This window comes from Stegostoma tigrinum, chromosome 27 (assembly GCF_030684315.1).
Source record: "Stegostoma tigrinum isolate sSteTig4 chromosome 27, sSteTig4.hap1, whole genome shotgun sequence".
Taxonomy (NCBI): Eukaryota; Metazoa; Chordata; class Chondrichthyes; order Orectolobiformes; family Stegostomatidae; genus Stegostoma; species Stegostoma tigrinum.
This window is the reverse complement of record NC_081380.1, coordinates 40048223-40068742: the sequence shown is the minus strand read 5'-3', so window position 1 is coordinate 40068742 and position 20520 is coordinate 40048223. Positions and strand designations below refer to the sequence as shown.

Below are 20520 nucleotides of genomic sequence, written 5' to 3'. Positions count from 1 at the left end.
AAAGAATATAAGATGGGAAAATGTGAGGTTATGCACTTTGGTAGGAAGAATTTATTATTTAAATGGAGAAAACCGCAAAGCCGCAGCACAGAGGTATTTGGAAGTCCTCCTTCATAAAACACAAAAAGGCGAGCATTCAAGTTCAGCATGTAATAGGAGAGGCAAAATTAATGTTGGCCTTTACTTCAAAGGAAATGGAGCATAAAGTTAGGGAAATCTTGCTAAAACTGTATGACGCACTAGTCAGGACATAGCTGAAATACTGTGAATCGTTTTGACTCCTGTACTTAAGCAAAGATATGTCAACATTGGAGACAGTCTAGTGAAGGTTCATTAGGCTGATCATGGGTATGGAGGGATGTTCGAATGAGATGAGGATGGGTCGGTTGGGCTTGTACTTATTGGAATTTAGAAAAGTGAGCCATGACCTTATTGAAACATGTAAGATTCTCAGGGAGTTTGACAGGATAGATGCAAAAAGATTGTTTCCCATTGTAGGAGAGTCGAGGACCAGAGGGCACAATCTCAGAATCAGGGATGGCATATGAGGAGATGAGGAGGAATTTCTTCTCACAGAAGAATGTGAGTCTGTGGAATTCTTTACCACAGAGAGCTGCTGAGGTATTAAGTATAATCAAAGCTGAGATAGATTTTTAATCATGAAGGGAATCAAGAAAGCAAGAAAGTGAAGTTGAGGATTATGAGATTAGCCATGGTCTCACTGAATGTTAGAGCAGACTCAACGGACTGAATGGTCTTCTACAACTGCCACGTCTTATTGTCTTGTTGCTTGGTAGACCTCAGTTTTAAAGGATTGCTCAAAAAGTTTTGTACTTCAAGCTGTGGTTATAGCTGGAGTGATTTTTATTTAACAGAAGTGATTGAAATGGCACTGTGGACATGAGAGGATGATTTTTTAAAACAAGCCTATTGGGTGGAGAAGTGCCAGATGTAGTTTAATCCGGACAAATGTGAGGTGATGCATTTTGGAAGGTCTAATGCAGGAGGGAAGGATAGACTAAATGGCAGAATCCTTAGAACCATCAGCGTATAGAGGGGTCTAGGCGTACAGGCCCACAGTTCCCAGACAGTGGCAACACAAGTGGATGAGGTGATTAAGAAAGCATTTGGCATGCTTGGCTTCGTCAGTAATGGCATTGAGCATAAAAATTGGCAAGTCATGTTGTAGCTGTATAGAACTTTGGTTAAGCCACATTTGGAGCATTGCGTACAGTTCTGATCATTGCACTACCAGAAGGATGTGGAAGCTTTGGAGATGGGGTACAGAAATGGTTTTCCAGGATATTGCCTGGTTTGGAGGGTATTAGCTATGTGGAGGGATTGGATAAACTTGGATTGTTTTCACTTGAATGTCAAAGGATGAGGAGTGGTCTACTGGAATTTTATAACTTTATGAGAAGGATGGATAGAATGGGTAGCCAGAGTCTTTTAACCAGGGTAGAAATGTTAATTTCTAGGGGATATAGGTTTAAGATAAAAGGAGAAAATTTAAAGGAGATGTGAGAGGCACGGCTTTTTTTACTCAGAAGGTAGTAAGTCCCTGGAATGAGCTATCAGAGAAGGTGATGGAGGAGAATGCAATAGCAACATTTAAGAGATGTTTTGACAGATATATGAATAAGAAGGGCATAGAGAGATAATGAGCATATAGAGGCAAAAGGTTTAAAGTTTTGAAAGGCTGTTGGCTTAGTCTTGATGGGTTGAAGGGCCCATTCCTGGGCTGTTCTTTGTTCTCTGTTCTTTGCCTCCTAAAAATCACATGACAGGTTCGTAACTGAATGCTTTGCTGTTAACCCCTTTTGAGGCTGTTTTGAATAGTGACTAGGTTGGAGAGATTCTTGTTTTATTTGGTTCAGTTGGAGGAAAGTCTACCGAGAACCACCTGAATTGGAGGAAAGCTTGCTAAGACCAAGTTTCTCAGCTGATATTCCCTATTCCTGAACAGTATCAAATCTATTATCAGTTCAGTGTGAAACTCTTTGTTCTTTTGAAAGAACATCTGAAGACATTATTTCCTGAACATGCTGTGTCTTCAAAACTTCAGATACAACTGCGCAAATTTAATGACTTGACTACATATACTTGAAGATCAGAGTGACAACCTCTGGAATATTTCATTATTTATTCTTTTATCTTCAAAAATAACCCTTTGATATGAGGGCTTTTCCTTTCAGACACCTGCAGAGAAATCTGTTTTACCTCTTTTGCTGAAAAGTACGTGTTTGCGTGTAAACTTTGGGAATATTTAGAGGGATAAATATTTCCATTTTTATCTAACTGAGTGTGTGTGCTAGTCAATTATTGCATTTGTTTTAAATAACATTTGTTTTGGTCATGAGCTCACAATTATGGTAATGAAGTAAATTGATTGACAGAAGCAAAATCAGAAATTACTGAAAAAAAATTAGAAGGCCTGGCAGCATCATTCTGAAGAACATTCTGAAAAAGGTGCTGACCAACCTTCTGAGCCTTTCCAGCAATTTCTGGTTTTGTTTACGATTGCCAGCAACTGCAGTTCTTAGGGTTAATTGATTGATAGATTGTGTTGGTTATAACCTGATATTGACAAGATACTTAATGTTTTTTGGGAACTTGTGTTGAGACCCACAGAGTGATGACACTAGTGCGATGATGTACTGCTCCAGCCTTGTTCATGGCATTATGGAAAACGTTTCACAAACTCATTTGGAAAAGGACCAGTGAACTGGGCCCGTTGCAAATTTAGTCAGGCTCATTGCAAATTTAGTCAGGCTCATTGCAAATTTAGTCAGGCTCATTGGATGATTGCTACTTACATTTTGTCACAGCATTCTATTTGCCAAACCACAATGCATTGTTGAGAAATTTCTGATGACAGGAGTAGAACGAAAAGCTTCAGGTAGGCTTTGAATAAGTTACTACTATTTTATTTCATAAAAAACGCACAGGTAGTTCTCCTATAACATGATAGCTGCATTCTTGTGCGACCTCATACTAGAAAAAATCGTACTACAGGAAATCATCATTAAAAAATCGCATTTTAGGGAAATTGTTATAGAAAATCACTATACTGTACCAGAAGAAGTACAATACTGTACTGTTATCCAAAATGCTGCCCACTGTTTATCAATCGCATTACGGACAATTCGCATTAATGAAACATATATTATAGCAGAACTACCTGTATGTGGTTTATAGTCGTATTTGGAAAAGTTTATGTTATAATATGTTATAGCATATCGGTGTGGACTTGTTGGGCTGAAGCTCCTGTTTCCACACTATAGGGAATCTAATCTAATATAACTCAGCTACTTGAGTCAAGGTCATACTATAACAGAGTGAGAACAATATAAATTTCACAGAGTTCTTATAGAAACACTAACCTAGACCGTCAGTGCTGGGTTGGATTGTACAACAGGAACGTTTATTTATATAGCATCTTTATTGTCAGTATACATCTTAAGGCAATTCACAGGAGCTTAATCAGACAAATATTGGTCTCCACTGTGGGTTAGTGAGCAATGGGGTGATAGGGGGTTGGGATACATTAGGACGTGAGATGTAGAGCTTGGAGTGAGTACATGTTTATGGATGCTATGAGTGAGTGGGAAATGCAGAGATATGCAGTGACTGTATCTGTTGGTGAAGTCTGGTTGGTTGTTGAGTTGAGTAATACTGGAAGAAGTTGGTTGAGGTTAGTCCACTATAATCTTGAAGATGTAAGGATGAAGCATTTGCAATGACTACGCTTTTGTATCAGCTCCATTGGAAAATGTTGAGACCAGAAGAGCAATGGGCAGCCATGAAAATGTTCCAGGTTCATTTAAACATGGGCTGGGAGCGAGACAAAGGCAGAAGAACAGTGATACACTGGGGGACTGGGGATAGGAAAGTGTGAATATACGCACTTTCACTTTCACCCAAGGGACACAAAGTCCAACTCTTTGTGAATTAACGTTTTGAGGAGCAGGGAAATGAAAAGTCCCTTATACTTCCTTCACTCTTTCACAGGATTTAGAAGTTGATAGCTGGGCCAACAGTTTTGTTCATCTTTAATTACACTTGAGAAGATGGTGGTGAGCTGTCTTCTTGAACCGCTGCAGTTCACCTGCTGTGGGTTGACCCACAACGCCATTAGGGAGGGAATTCCAGGGTTTTGATCCAGCAACAATGAAAGAACGGTGATATATTTCCAAGCCAGGATGGTGAGTGGTTTCAACAGGAACGTGGAGGTGTTGACGTTCCCATGTATCTGCTGCCCTTGTCCTTCTGGAATGTAGTAGTTGTGGGTTTGGAAGGTTCCCTTGAAGGATCCTTGATGAACTTCTCTAATGTACTTACATTTGGTACATACGGCAGCTAGGGCGGCACAGTGTCTCAGTGGTTAGCACTGCCGCCTCACAGTACCAGGGACCCAGGTTTGATTCCAGACCTCGTGTGACTGTCTGTGTGGAGTTTTCACTTTTTCTCCGTGTCTGCGTGGGTTTCTTCCAGGTGGTCCGGTTTCCTCCCGCAGTCCAAAGATGTGCAGGCTAAGTGGATTGGCCGTGCTAAGTTGCCTGTAGTATTCAGGGGTGTGTGGGTTATAGGGGGGATGGGTCTGGGTGGGATGCTGCAAGGGGAGGTGTGGACTTGTTGGGCCAAGAGGCCTGTTTCCACACTGTCGGGAATCTAATCTAATCAACTACTGAGTGTTGGTCATAAATGAATTAACAGAGTGATGGATGGTGTACCAATCAGTTAGTGCTTTTCCTGGGTAGTGTCAAGTTTCTTGAGCATTACTAGAGTTGCAGCCATCCGTGTAAACAGGGAGTATTCCATCACACTTCTGACTTGTGCTCTTAAGATGGTGGACAGGCTCTGGGGCGTCAGGAGGTGAGTTACTTGGCCAGAATTCCTAACACCTTACCTGCTCTGGCAGCCAGAATATTTATGTAAAGGTCTAGCACAGTTTCTGGTCAATGGAAAATCCCAGACTATTGATAGTGATGGAAAAGCCATTGAACATGAAGGGGGAGATGGTTAGATTCTCTCTTGATGGAAATTATTATCAGCTGATACCTGTGTGATGCAAATGATACTTACCAGCCCAAGCTAGAATATTGCCGAGATCTTTGCACATGTCGACATGGACTGCATCAATATATTTCTGAATGGTGCTGAAAACTCTACAATTTTTAGTGAACACCCTACCTCAACCTTTGAATGAAGGGAAGGACATTGAAGAAGTAACAGAAGATGGTTGGGTGCAGATCTTGAGGAGTTCCTACAATAATGGGCATCATTGCTCTACAAAAATTATAACCATTCTCTGAATGTGACTCTTTCAGTCACTCTTTCTCTCTCCCTCTAACTTGTAATAACCATCTCTGATGCATTGGAATTAAGTTGCATGTTTTAATTTCTAATAATTTTTCATGCCTGAGTTTGAGTAGTTGTCCATTGTGTAATACACTTGTTTCTGGGTCCAAGGCGGATTCTTCAATGTCCCAGAATGAAGACTTGAATATGGATAGTGCAGTGATATTGTTGTTGAGCTAGTATCTCGAGACAGATGATGCAATTTGAATTGAATAAAAATTGAACCATTGTTTATTGTTGTAAATGCTCATGTAATTGATGAATGTCTTTTCAGGAAGTGAACCTGGTGTGGCTGACATGTGTCTTCAGAATCTCTGAGATGGCCTTATAAACTATTCAGTTGTATTAGACTGCTAAAAGCTCTCAAAAAACCAACAAAAACTGGACGGATCATGCGACATTAACCTAGGCAAACTCAGCCCTGTTGATCCTGCAAAAAACTCTTTACTAACATCTTGGCTAACTCCCTCCTTAACAACACTGTGGGGCCACTTACATTCATCAATTACATGAGCATTTACAACAATCAACAATGGTTCAATTTTTATTCAATTCAAATTGTATGTATAATTTTATTATGGTGTTTCCTTCATTACAACAGTAACTCTTTGGAAGCATTTACTTGGCTGTAAAAGTCTTTGAGATATCCTGCAACTGTAGGAATGCTATATGAGTGCAAACCTTCCTTTTCCATTCTTTTGAAGCACCCTCTGAAATTTAAAAATATTATCATCCATGCCATGCCATTTAACTGATTACAAACTAACACATGATAATTTATACGTGGCAATCCTGCCAAAATCATTGAAGCCTAAATGTTAGAAGGTGGAACTCTTGAAGCTCTGCAGGAACAATTATTAAAAATTAATCATGACCATCAGTCTAGATGTGCAACTACAGTATTACTTGTATTACATTCAAAAGGGGAAATGGAGTGAGCTGACATGCTTGGAATGGCTGGGCTGATGGGGTCATGGGATATCCAAACGAGAGAATTAATATAACTGAGATGAAACAAAAAGATGGAGAAACTCAGCAGGTGGAGAGAGAAATAGAGTTAACGTTTCAAGACTGCTATGAATCTCTCTCCACAGATGCTGTCGGACCTGCTGAGTTTCTCCAGCATTAACTGTATTGGTTTCAGATTCTCTGCAACTGCAGTATTTTGCTTTTACTTAAATAAAAATAACCCATTCATTTTTCCCTTTGAAGATTGGAAAAATGAAGAATTCAATGGAAGTAGCCTCTGACAATGTTGCCCAGACACATGAAACCTGTGCCGAAGCATTCCTGAGGAAATTAAAGAGATTGAAACCCATCAACTTCTGGTCGGAAGTGGGAAGTATTTCTAGGCTGGCTGTGCCTACGGTGAGTTTACACCCATATAATTTTTAACCAGTTCTTCCTACACTATTAAGTTATGTGGAGAGATTATACAAATTAAGCCAGTTTTCTCTAGAATTTAGACATTCAAGGAGTGATCTGAATGAAGTCTTCATGATATTGACAGGAAAGCGCAGGGTAATTAAACAATTTCCATTGGCTGGGGATTCTAGAACTAGGGAACGTAGCCCAAACGTTGGACCATTCAGGAGAGACATTAGGAAGCACTGTCACATGCAAGGAGCCGTAGAGATTTGAAACTTTTCCATGAATGGCAAGTGAGCATTAGGCCAGTTGTTAATTTTGATTTAGATATGGATAAATTTTTGTTAAACGAAAGTATGAAGGGATATGGGCCAAAGGCAGGTGTATGGAATTAGGCCGTAGAACAGCCATGATCTCACTGAGCTGTGGAACAAGGGCTGAATGGCCTATGTTCATTTTTCCTATGTTCATTGAGCCCTTCAGGAAAGTATTTGTCTACCAAACTCATTTAAATCATCTCCTGCAATAAATTCATTGATGACCTCTCTTCACTCAGTCAATTCCTTACATTGTTTCAGTCTCTGCAATTTATTTTACTCAACCTGTTTGGAACACTTCTTCAACTCCATCCCTGAGGACTTATTCCTTGACTCCCTGCCTTTCAAGTGAATGTTTTTGATTGACCTTGATCTATCGCGTCAAAGACCATTATTTCTCGCCTGTATATCTTGATGTTTGAAGCCTTCACAAGCAAATGGCTTGTCTGGATCAACTCTGCTATGGCCCTTCCTGACTTTCAGTGATGAAGATGTCAGTGAAATCATTAACAAATAATATGACATTGAGAAAGGAGTTGAAAGACAATTGCTTTCTGGAAGATGTTTTATCAGTAACATTCGATTTTTGTTTAGACATAAAGATTTAGATGAAAATTAAGTGGTCAGTGTATCTTATTTTTCTTTTCCTTTGACAGTTTGCATCACAGCTGATGATATCTCTCCTCGGTATTGTCAGCTCTGTGTTCTGTGGACATTTAGGAAAAGTTGAATTGGATGCAGTCAGCCTGGCCATAGTGGTGAGTTTATGTTGAGAATGTTCACATTTATTGATCCTAATGTCTCCTGTATAACGTAACGATGAAACTGCGTTGCTTCCTATCAGTTTCGAGCTCAGTACCTTTATCAGCTGATGAGATGTTCCTTATGAAAAAGCCTGGTCTTTACCTGCTGCTGTCAACGGAAGGGCCATTAGAGCCCAACAGTTGCTTCAGTGATCAGAGATAATGGGAACCGCAGATGCTGGAGAACGGGGCCTGCTGTGTTCATCCAGCTTCACACTTTGTTATCTTAGTTGCTTCAGTGACCCCAGGCTAAAGAACAGGATCATTGTCTCGGGGTTCTAGCTCATCACTACTGTCTGTGACCCATCCTGGAAGTCCCATGTGTGTAGGGGGCATTGGGTGAGGGTGAGATTGGGCTCCATCTAAATGGGGAGTGCACCCTCTGGCAGTCACTTAGTTCGTATGGAGGGATGGCTCACTTGTGTCAGGCACTCACTGGCTGGTGAGGGCCACAGAAATGGATTCCTCCATTGTAAGGTCAGAAGTAGGAAAGTTTGCCAAAGATTGCTCAATGTTCAGCAACATTTGCAACTCCTCTGATATGGAAGCAGCCCATGTTCAAATGCAACAACATCTGGTCAATATCCACATCCAAATTCATTCATTAAGAGTAGCAGATAAAGACCAGGCTGACGAGTGGCAAGTAACATTTGCACCACACAACTGCCAGGCAATGGCCAACTCCAACAGAGACCATTTAACTACTGCCCCTTGATAGTCTTACCATCACTGAATCCCCCACTATCAACATCTGGCGGGGGCGGGGGGGGGGGGGGTTTCATTGATTGGAAACTCAACTGGACCAGCCATATAAACACAATGGCTACAAAAGCAGGTCTGAGACTAGGAGTACAGCAACAGATAACTCATCTCCTGACTTCCAAAAGCCCATCAACCATCTACAGGAATGATTCAAGAGTGTGATGGAATGCTCCCCACTTGCCTGGACAGGTGCAGCTCCAACAACACTCAACAAACTTGACACCATCCAGGACAAAGCTGCCCACTTGATTGGTACCACATCCACAAGCATCCACTCCCTCCACCACCAACGCTCAGTAGTAGCAGTGTGTACTGTCTATAAGATACACTGCAGAAACTCACCAAAGATCCTTAGACCTTCCAAACCCAGGGCCTCTTCTAGCCAGAAGGACAAGGGCAGCACATATGTGGGAACACCACCATGTGCAAGTTCTCCTCAAAGCCGCTCACCATCCTGACTTGGAAATACATCGTCTTTCCTTCACTGTCGCTGGGTCAAACTTCTGGAATTTCGCCCCCCCCAAGGACCGTGGGTCTACATTCAACAGGTGGGCTGCAGCGGTTCAAGAAGGCAGCTTACCACCACCTTCTCAACGGCAAGTAGGGACAGGCAATAAACACTGGCCCAGCCAGTGATACCCACACCCCACTGTGAATTACAAAAATCAACACTAACAACTAGTAGCATTTATGTCACACATCAGCAGAGTGAAGCATCACTGGGATCTTTACAGGAGTGCAATCAGATGACAAAAATGTTTACAATGAGACACCGGAGGAATCGTTGGGGTTGGTGTTGAAGTGATTGAAACAAGGTGGACCCCATTGGCTAAAAGGGATACTGGCCTCTGTGCAGTCATTTCAGTGGTGACAGGAGAAAACATTGTGTGCCTGAAGAGCATCCACTTGCAACAGTCACCTTGGAACGGGGAGCAAGCATTTTTGGCATCAGGCCTTTTATTTGGGAAGCTTGACTCATTTGGGCCCCATGCTGAGTTACTTGTATCATCAATAGCCAAAGGTGAGCTGCCGGAAGCCTGGAGTTGGCTAATGTGGTGCCACTATATAATGAAGGTGGTAAGGAAACTGTATTCTGGTGAGCCTGGCATCGGTGGTGGGCAAAGTTTTGGAAGGAATCCTAGGGGCAGGATTTACATATACTTGGAAAGGCAAGGACTGATTCGGGATAGTTTAACGTGGCTTTGCATGTGGAGAAATTGTGTCTCACTAATTTGATTAAGTTTTTTGAAGAAGTAACAAAGAGGATTGATGAGGAGAGAATGGTGGGTGTGATCAATATGGACTTCAGTAAGGCATTCGACAAGCTTCCTCATGGTAAATTGGTTAGCAAGGTTCAATCACATGGAATACAGGGGAAACTAGCCACTTGTATACAGAACTGGCTCAAAAGTAGAAGGCAGAGGGTGGAGGTGGTGGAGGGTTGTTTTTAAGACTGGAGGCCTGTGACCAGGGATCAGAACTGGGCCCGTTACTTTTCATCATTTATGTAAATGAGTTGGATGTGAGCTTAAGAGTCAGGGTTAGTAAGTTTGCAGGTGAATCGAAAGTTGGAGATGTAGCGGACAGTGAAGAGGTTACCTCAGAGTACAATGGGATCTTGATCAGAGAGCCAATGGGCCGAGGAGTGGCAGATGGAGTTTAATTCAGATGAATGTGAGGTGCTGCATTTTGGAAAGGCAAATCACAGCAGGACTTATACACTTAATGATAAGGTCGTGGGGAGTGTTGCTGAACAGAGAGACCTTGGAGTGCAGGTTCATAGTTCCTTGAAAGTGGAGTTGTAGCTTGATAAGATTGTGACGGAGGAGTTTGGTATGCTTACCTTTATTGGCCAGTGCATTAGGTATAGAAGTTGGGAGGTTATTTGCATCTGTACAGGACATTGGTTTGGCCACTTTTGGAATATTGCCTGCAATTCTGGTCTCCCTATTCTAGAAAGCATGTTGTGAAACTAGAAAGGGTTCAGAAATGATTTACAAAGATGTTTCCAGGGTTGGAGGGTTTAAGCTTTGGGGAGACACTGTGGCTAATTTCCCTGCAGCATCAGAGGCTGAGAGGTGACCTTATAGAGGTTTATAAAATTGTAAGGGATGTGGATAGAGTAAATGGACAAGGTCTTTTCCCTTGGATGGGCGAGTCCAAAACTAGAGGGGTATAGGTTTAAGGTGAGAGGGGAAAGATTTGAAAGGGACCTGAGGGGCAATATTTTCATGCAGAGGGTGGTGCGTGTATGGAATGAGCTGCCAGAGGAAGTGGTGGAGGCTGGTACAATTACAACATTTAAAAGGCATTTGGATGGGTATATGAATGGGAAAGGTTTAGAGGGACATGGGCCAAATGTTGGCAAATGGGACTAGATTAATTTAAGATATCTGGTCAGCATGGATGAATAGGACTGAGGGGTCTGTTTCCGTGTTGTATATCTCTATATCTCTATGACTGTATGATCCCTGATATTGAAGGTTGGGCCCAGTATGTGGAAAGAAAACAATTTTTTTTCCAGGCAAATGACACTGGGGCAGATGAAAAACAACCAGAGTAATGCTTCTGACTGCTTGTGGATATGTAGCTTTTTCCATTACAAGAGGCTTAACTTTCCCAGAGGCACCAGACTCTTAAAAGCTTCCAAAAGTTGACAGTGTTGGTTAAGGAATGTTATGACACCAAAGCTCCTCTAATTCTGAGACACTATCAATTTTATTTGTCTGTTAGGGAACCGGAGGAATGTGTATGAGGATTTTGGACGAGGTTGAGATGACTGACAGAGGCATGTGATTTTGAATTTAAGCTGAATGAGATGCTGAGAGACCATTTGGTCTGTGGAATTAGTGGCATAATCATGCAGAAGTGCCTATGAGCTGAAACCTAACTGGATTTCAAACACGCACCAGAACTGGCCTTGCCACTAGGAAATTCCGCCAGTGGAGCATGGGAGCTACTGGGCATCCCAATGGAAGTGGACACCCTCACCTGTCCAACTGAGCTTGGGGAACACCAATTGAGTGCAGGCAGTCACAGAGACTCACGCAGGGCATATCCTGAGCAGGGAGGCCCTAGGCCGCCACACAGCAGCACCCTACAACCAAACCCAAGCGTCAGCCAAGTGGCTGAAAAGTTCCTCAGGCCATGGGCCGATAAGCCAGTGTAGTTGCTGTTGGGAAAAGGACTCGAGACAGCAACAGAGGTCTACAAGGCCTGATGTGAGTCAGAAAACATGTAGATTGGTACCCAGGAGAGTGCACACCCTAGAAGGTCCCCGTCCCTGTGCATTGGAACAATTAAATTGCTTAATGATGTCCTAACCAGAACTGATAAAAATGAATGTTTGGTTAAGTGGTCACCCAGTATTCATGGAGGCCGAAACTGGCACAGCTGTGTCTGTGGTTGCAGGACCTGTCTTTATCAAGATTCACTCAGGACCAAAACCCTTAGTTATAGTCATTGAATCCCTACAGTGTGGAAGCAGGCCCTTTGGCCCAACAAGTTCACACCAAAACTCAGAGCATTCCACCCACACCTGTCCCCTTCTAACCCACTAACCTACACACCCTGAGTGATTGGGAGTGTTAACCTGGACCAATCAGGAAAACCCTGGCTGACCCATAATAACAGGAGATTGAGAATCTCCTCAGTCTAGGGGGCTGACTCTGAGCTGGTTGATCACAACCAGTGTACTATGTTCAAGTAAATAAAGGGTCACTTGCTGACCAGCCTCAGCGCAGTTATTTCAGGTATTTTGGGGGCGGCACAGTCGCTCAGTGGTTAGCACTGCAGCGCCAGGGATCTGGGTTCGATTCCACCCTCGGGCGACTGACTGTGTGGAGTTTGCACGTTCTCCCCGTGTCTACGTGGGTTTCCTCCGGGTGCTCCGGTTCCCTCCCACAGTCCAGAGATGTGCAGGTTAGGTGGATTGGCCATGCTAAATTGCCCGCAGTGTTCAGGGGTGTGTGGGTTATAGGGGGATAGGTCTGGGTGGGATGCTTCAAGGGGCGGCGTGGACTTGTTGGGCTGAAGAGCCTGTTCCCACACTGTAGGGAATCTAATCTAAACATTTGATCAAAATGTAGGCTTTCAGGAAAGCCTGTAAAGGAGGGAGAGAGAACTGGTGATTGAGAGAGGTTAAAAGTGTAAATTACAGAGACTAGTACCCACTAATGGTATGGCTATCAATTGGGAAGTAATGGATATTAGGGATGCATCGGAGGGGGGGGGGCGGGCGCTAGAATTGGACAAACACAGAAATTTTGGAGTGTTGCTGGAAAGGAGCAAAGAACAGCGAGAGGGTATGGCAAGGTCATGGCAGATTTTGAAGAAATAGTTTTTGTAAATTTGGGGCACAGGTGGATTGGGACTCAATGTAGGTTAACAAGAACAGAGCTTAGGGTGAAAGGGACTCGGTGTGTGATAATTTGCGCAGTAGTGTTTTGGATGAGGTCATGTTTAGAAATAGAATCATTGGATCCCCAGAGTGTGGAAACAGGCCCTTTAGCCCAACAAGTCCACACCGAACCACAGAGCATCCCATCCAGACCCATCCCCGTATAACCCACCTAATCTGCACCTCCATGAACACTATGGCAATTTAGCATGGCCAAGCCACCTAAACTGCACATCTTTGGATTGTGGAAGGAAACCCACATAGACACAGGGAGAATGTGCAAACTCCACACAGACAGTCGCCCGAGGCTGGAATCGAACCCGGGTCCCTGGCGCTGTGAGGCTGCAGTGCTAACCGCTGAGCCACCGTGCCACCCTTAATGGAGGAAGATGGCTCAAAACTCTTTGGAGCAGTTGACTGTGGAGCCAATCAAAGGATATCAGGCATTGGCATTTGCTGGCAAAGAGAGGAGGCAAGAAGGCAAAAAAGAGCAATGATATTTAACTTGCTCATAATAAAAGCAGCCATTGTCCCAGTCTTCCAATATGAAGATTGTTGCTACTGGAGTTGCACAGTGCAATCAAATGTCCCAACAGAGCTGACTGTGTGAGAATTACCTGGGAAGTTAAAATTTTCAGCCACTCTGAATTAGCGATGGAGCATTTTGAGGAACTGTCTCACCTGCCTAAGAAATGTTCAAGGAATTAAAATCTGCCTTAAGCACCACCGAACCCCACCTCCGACCAGGGAGTCCCCAGGGAGACTGACCCACTCTCTCCCGAGCCATCCATAACCCCATGACTCAAAGTCCCATGGTTAACTAATTCCCCATTTCCCGGAACCTCTCTCAAACTCCTGTGGAGTTGACCACACCCTCTCCCCATGCACACCCTCCCCCCCACTTCAGCAGGGAATGAACATGTTAGCGAACACCAAATTGCCTCCCCAGTAAGTGTGCCAAATGCTATCACTGATTCTGTTTCCCATTGCCCTCCTCCCCCCATAAGCCTCCAGCCAGAACCAATACTTCCTGTCTCTGACTTCCTCAAATCCACATGGAACCATCTATACCTCGACACCAAAATCAAATCCCCACCCTCCCCCCCTCCCCTTGACTTCCACCCCACTCAAATAACTCTCCAGACCTACAGTAAACCCTCACCTCTCCCCTAACTCGCCAGCAACTAACTCTCCATTCTGTCACTCACATTGCATCCTCTTCTGTACTCTGTAGTACTCTGTGCAGATCTGCTTGCCAGATTATCAAACTGAAGACGGTTCAGAAAAGATTTATCAGGACTTTGCTGGGAATGGAGGCTTGGAGCTATAGGGAGAAGCTGGTTAGGCTGGAAATGTTTTTCATTGGAGTGTAGGAGATTTGAGGGTTGACCTTACAAAGGGTTATAAAATCAGGAGGGGCAGAGATAAAGGTGAACAGCAAAGGCCTTTTCCCTAAGGAGGTGGAGTTCAAAACAAGGGGGCACAAGTTTAAGGTGAGAGGAGAAAAATTATAAAGGATATGAGGGACAAGAGAATGGTTTGTATGTGGAATGACCTACAAGATGAGGTGATGGATACAGGCACTGTTGCATCATTGAAACTGCCACCTTATCCCTTACCCACCTGGTGCCCTAGACCCACTCACCTTGTACTTTACTCCTCGCCCATTTGGTACCCTAACGCCCAACCCACTGACACCCTAACCCCGACTCACCTGGTACCTTATTCTGCATGTACCTGGTGCCCTATTCTCTGCCAACTTGACACCCATACACCCACCCTCCTGGCACCCTATTCTCCCACCCACATGGTACCCTACACCCTACCCTCCTTGTCCCTTAAGCCACACCCATCTGGTACCCTACCCCCTACCTGCCTGGTCAGGAATAGGGATTCCTATCCAGATCAGAAGACACAGGCTAAAGAAGTCGTCTTTTGTATTATTTTGTGAAACGTTTGTGGTATCTTTGACTGTATTGACAAATGCTTCCTTCCCTCCTCTTCTCTTGGACAGACAATAAATTTATCGAGCGTCTCCATTGGTGTTGGTTTGTGTACAGCGTGTGATACATTCATATCTCAGGTAGGTGCAGCTAACTCCGGGCGGGATAATGGGAAGCAATGTCCTTTTCCTTTCCCGTTCATTCACAGGTGTGGCAGTCGCTAGCTGGGCCAGCATTTATTGCCCAATCCTCATTGCTGTTGAGAAGTGGCGACGAGCTATTAATGGAACAAAAAATATTCATTTTACATTAGAGAAGAATAAATGTTGAAACTGTGGACATTGGAAAAATTAGCCTCTGTGGGAATTTGAGTCACACAGACCAGATACAATTCCCAGGTTGTCCTAAATAGCCGATTTCAATGGGAGCAAGATTAGCATAATTGCTTTAACACTCAGAAGTTGTGAGGAGGAAAATGATGCAGTGATGCTGAACACATCATTCAGGTCTTAGAGTATAGGAGTTGGGACATCATGTTGAGAGTGTACAGGATTTGCTGGGAGTGGAAGGTTTGACTCATAAGCAAAGGCTGGGTAGGCCAGGACTTTTCCCCCTGGAGTGTAGGAGGTTGAGGGGTGACCTTACGGAGGTTTATAAAATCATGAGGGCATAGATAAGGCGAATAGAAAAGATCTTTTGCAAGAGTGGAGGTGTTCAAAACTAGGGGGCATATTTTTAAGGTGACAGGGGAAAGATTTACAAAGGACTTGAGGAGCCACCTTTCTAAACAGGGAGTGGTTTGTGTGAAGAATGAACTACCTTAGAAAGAGGTGGATGCAGTTACAGGTGCACTCATTAAAAGGCATCTGGACAGGTACATGAACAGGAAAGGTTTGGAGGGATATGGACCAAATACGGGCAGGTGGGACTAGTTTAGTTTGGGATCATGGTCAGCATAGACTGGTTGGACCGAAGGGTCTGTTTCCGTGCTGTATGACTGTGACTGTAATCACCCAAAGAAGGAATGAGGCTTTGAAAGAGATAATGGGAACTGCAGATACTGGAGAATCGGAGATAACAAGGTGTGGAGCTGGATGAACACAGCAGGACAAGCAGCATCTCAGGAGCAGGAAAGCTGACGTTTCAGGCGTAGATTTTCTGATGAAGGGTCTAGGCCCGAAACGTCACCTGTCGTACTATAACCTGGTGTCGTGTGACTTCTGACCTAATCACAATGACTTCAGTCAAGTGACATAGATACTTTAATATTGAAAATGTTTCATATGCTGCTGCAGTTAGTCCTTACAGAAAAATTTGGTGTTCGTCATAGTGTGATACTGTTAGCATCCATGAAACTCTCTTTAACTTTTGTTCTGATTTTCAGACGCATGGCAGTAAGAATCTGAAGCGAATCGGAGTGATTCTCCAACGAGGGATCCTCATTCTCCTGATCGCCTGCTTTCCCTGCTGGGCTGTCTTCATAAACATTGAGCACATCCTGCTGGCTTTGAATCAGCTTCCTGCAGTGGCCAAGTGAGTGTTTGTTTGTCTTTAATTATGTTAGTTAAAATTGTGAATAAAATATTGGTAATTGTGTGAAAGAAAGAAGGCTCTCCAGTGATTGAATTGACATAAGAATCATAATGTTAGGGTGGAATTTCCAAATTGCGTAATTATATTTAGCGAGGAATTAATCCCAACTGGATCAGTGTCAATAGAAAGAGAATCAATGAGTTGATAAGTCAGCCATTTTGCAGACAACACCACCTGGCATCCATTTTAAGATTAGCATGAAAAATGGAATACAGAATAGCGACAGGTCGCATTCTGCCCAAATATTTAGTATGATGGAGTGGATCAACTTAAAATGCAGTTATAACATAGTTAATGGAACAAAGTGAAGGAAAAAAGGAGTACAAATCTGACAAATGAGACATCCTAGTCCAACTGGCCTGTGAAAGGAAAAAGAAAATCATTAATTCATAAGGAATCTGGGGCACTGAAGACCTGGAAACCAATTGGCTCCCACTCTCCAACTGACAACAGCAAGTTTTTCCTCCTTGTCTAGACGAAACAGGGAAATAACAGAAAGGCAGTAGGCCAGCCAAGATAAAACATTAGGAAAGCTTTCCTCTCCCATCTATATGACATGGAGAGTGAAACCTCTGCCAGGTGCCTCTGAATATCCAATTTGGTTTTCTTTCTATGGGACCCTGGTGTACAAGGCCTTGACCTGCACCCTGTACTCTACCTGTGGCACATTGATGGTCGGTCCTTGATGTACTGAGACACAGCTATAAGCTACCCCATAAGACAAATGAGAGGCATGTCAGCATTCACACACGAGTCAAAGGGCATGAACTCTGCAAGAACCCCATGAGCAGTTACAACATTTAAAAGATATTTGGACATGTACATGAAAAGGAAGGAATATGGGCCAAATGCAGATGAATGGGGCTAGTTTGGTTTGTGAAAGGCATGGACAAGTTGAACTGAGAGGCCTGCTTCTGTGCTGTATGACTCTATAACTTGTTTCGCATACTTCGAAATGGAGGGCCAGTGCATTCATTTCCAAGTATCAACATTTATTTTTCCATTCTGAACGTTGTACCAGATCAGGCATGAGGGAAAACAGAGTTGCTTGGAGTGACCAACTACATGTATGTTCCAATTCCTTTTTTTCAAAATTGTGTCCCCCATAAATATCTGTTTGAGGCTGAGTAAGGCCTAAGCACCTGCCTTTATTGACACAACACTATAAGCAGGTAATTCACTGTGCCACACAACCAACCTGAGTGTGTTAATCTTGGCGACGTTCTATGGTTATCATCTTCTTATCGCCATTTTCACTCTTTTTTTTAACAGGTTATCACAATTTTATGTGAAGATATTTATCCCTGGCCTCCCTGTAAGTAATTCATCACACAGACAGCTAAAAAAACACAGAAAAGAACAGGGTGATAGATTAGCAGAGATTAAAGTGAGTGCCTGTCTGATGAACCGTTCATTGAGCTGTGTATGTACCAGGCTGGTTAGTTTAAAATCAAAACTCAATGGATGGTGGAATCTGAAGTCAGAACAGCAAAAGGTAGAAATGCTCTTCGGAATCACAGAATGCTGGAGAAACTCAGCAGCTGAGGCAACATCTGTGGAGAGAAAAGCAGTGTTAACATGTCAAGTCCAGTTAGAACTGAAGAAGAGTCATACTGGGCTTGAAACTTTGACTCTGTTTCTCTCTCCACGTATACCATCAACCTGCTGAGTTTCTCCAGTGCTCCCTGTGATTGTTTCAGATTTCCAGCGTTTGCTGTATTTTGGCTTTATTCCAGACACTGTGCAGGTCAGGCAGAGAAAACACAAAGTGAATGGCACCAGCTTCTCATGAAGTCTCTGCTTCCACCAGGCACCATGTTTGACTGGTACAAGGGAGATCCCGGGTGTGGTGCACATGTGAGAGAAACCCAAGGTCAACAGGATCTTTGACCCCTGTGCTGAGTTCAAATAAGTTCCATTTTCCCTGTGGCAATGTATTAACCTGCATAGTGAGAGTCTCAACTTTGTGGAGAGACGTAACTGCTCCTGAAGGATGGGTAAGATCTGCATAAATGCCGTGCTGTGGATTTATGTGAATTCTCAACACAATTTATTAGAATGGTAACAGGAATGAGGCACTTTAGACACAAAGATAGATTGGAGAAATTTACGTTATTCTCCTTGGAGCAGAGAAGGTTGGGAAGTGATCTTATTTGAGGTGTTCAAAATTATGGCCAATTTTGACAGGGTAAAGAAGGATACTCTGTTTCCACCCGTAACGAGGAGTCATAATTGAAAGGTTGCCAGCAAGAGAGTTAGGAGTGAGATGAGGAGAAACTCTTTCACTCTGAGAGTTTTTGTGACTGCTGCCTGGGAGAATCATGGAGGTGATTCCCAGCGAAGGACTCAAAAGAGAGCTGGATAAATATTTGAAAGTGGTGAATTTAGAGGCTAATGCAGAAAGGGCTAGAGAATGGGACTAGCTGGTTTGCTCTTTCAGGAGCTTGTACAGATACAATGGGCTGAACATCCTCCTTGAATGCTGTAAAGTTCTATGATTCAATAATATTAACAAACAGCTCATGCAACTGAAAATCTCAGGCTGTCAATCTCATTCTATCCCCATTTTGAGTTAGTGAGAGATGAAAGAAATCTGTAATAGCAAATTACAATACCTTTTTGTTCACATCACTGCAGGGGGCTATCATTATATCATTAGCAATAGTCATTTGTTTTCCACAACCCTACAATAATCCCTGCCGGGTCTTTTTTAAGATAGTGCAAGAGATTAATAGCTATTTTGCTAATTGTTAGAATGCATCATCAGTTAAGTCAGATAACTTTAAATTACATATAACCTGAAACTAACCAAGGTTCAGCATGATGTCTAGCTCTCTCCCCTAAAGATTATAATTACAAGTTCTTCATTTCTTTTATGATGGGCTAATAACTTGAGGACCTTTTAATGGGCTTTCATGAATGTGAGCATTTTTCCAATTATGGTGAAAACCAAACTAGATATTTAGTTCAGAGATAGTAGGAACTGCAGATGCTGAAGAATCTTTGGTAACAAGGTGTAGAGCTGGATGAACACAGCAGGCCAAGCAGCATATGAGGAGCAGGAAAGCTGACGTTTTGGGCCTAGACCCTTCTTTCTGAAGGAGGGTCTAGGCCCAAAACGTCAGCTTTCCTGCTCCTCTGATGCTGCTTGGCCTGCTGGGTTCATCCAGCTCATCACCTTGTTATCTCTATAGATATTTAGTTAACAGGTTCTAAGCAAGTGAGGGGAAGGGGTTAGGTGGAGGAGCATCGGAGTATTTCTGTTAGGGATACAAGTTGGATGGAGCTGTGTTTTGCAGGGCAGCACTGGGCCCCCATGGGAGTAGCATATGCAACATGGACAGGGTGGAGTAAAATATTCGATTTGTGGAACGTTGCTGGGACATATTTCTGATTCTGTCCCCTCAGCTAAGTCAGTGCTGCGCATACTGAGCCTATGAAAGCCTCTACGCTGTGATACTCCAGTATCCCTGGAGACCTCCATTTCCATCTTAAATCTTGGCTTTAACCTGCACCAAATCCCACCACCTACCAATCCCAATTTCTGATCTCAAAGTCCACCCCCAAAGACTGAAATTCCTGCATTGTCCTCACTCTTTAGCTGAAGAGTCCATTATTTTCCTTTGGCGATAAGAGTCCACCTGTTTATGACCTTTCCTCACAATTGTTCCGTGCTGTGCAGACGAGGTTTAGTCTAAATCTGTCTAGTTTGTGTGAACAAAGCTCACAAACCTGTGTCTCCTATGAACTGAGCTATGACTGGCATATTATAACTTGGGCCCCACTGAAACAGTGCAAATAATCTGAGGCCAGGTTGAATGGAATTGGACACAGGGCAGGCTGAAATATCGATAGAATGTCTGAGTACCACTTTCTTTTCCATTTCATTAATGCTTGTCACACCTTTTCAATATTCTTTCTTAGGCAGTGTTCCTCTATCAGTTGGAGGTCAGATATCTTCAAAATCAGGTAAA

The 20520-nt window shown here is 43.2% G+C and overlaps 1 protein-coding gene across 3 annotated transcripts in view; it reads left to right on the top strand.

Moving 5' to 3' along the window:
• Positions 1-20520, top strand: part of LOC125464434 (multidrug and toxin extrusion protein 1-like) — a 60928-nt gene that overhangs the window by 16880 nt on the left and 23528 nt on the right. For all 3 annotated transcript variants that reach the window (XM_059655348.1, XM_059655347.1, XM_059655349.1), the window contains exons 2-7: positions 6574-6729; positions 7703-7804; positions 15025-15093; positions 16338-16486; positions 17819-17861; positions 20471-20515. In XM_059655348.1, the coding sequence (XP_059511331.1) occupies positions 6583-6729; positions 7703-7804; positions 15025-15093; positions 16338-16486; positions 17819-17861; positions 20471-20515 (555 nt within the window). In that variant the 5' untranslated portion in view covers positions 6574-6582. The remainder of the gene's footprint in view (positions 1-6573; positions 6730-7702; positions 7805-15024; positions 15094-16337; positions 16487-17818; positions 17862-20470; positions 20516-20520) is intronic.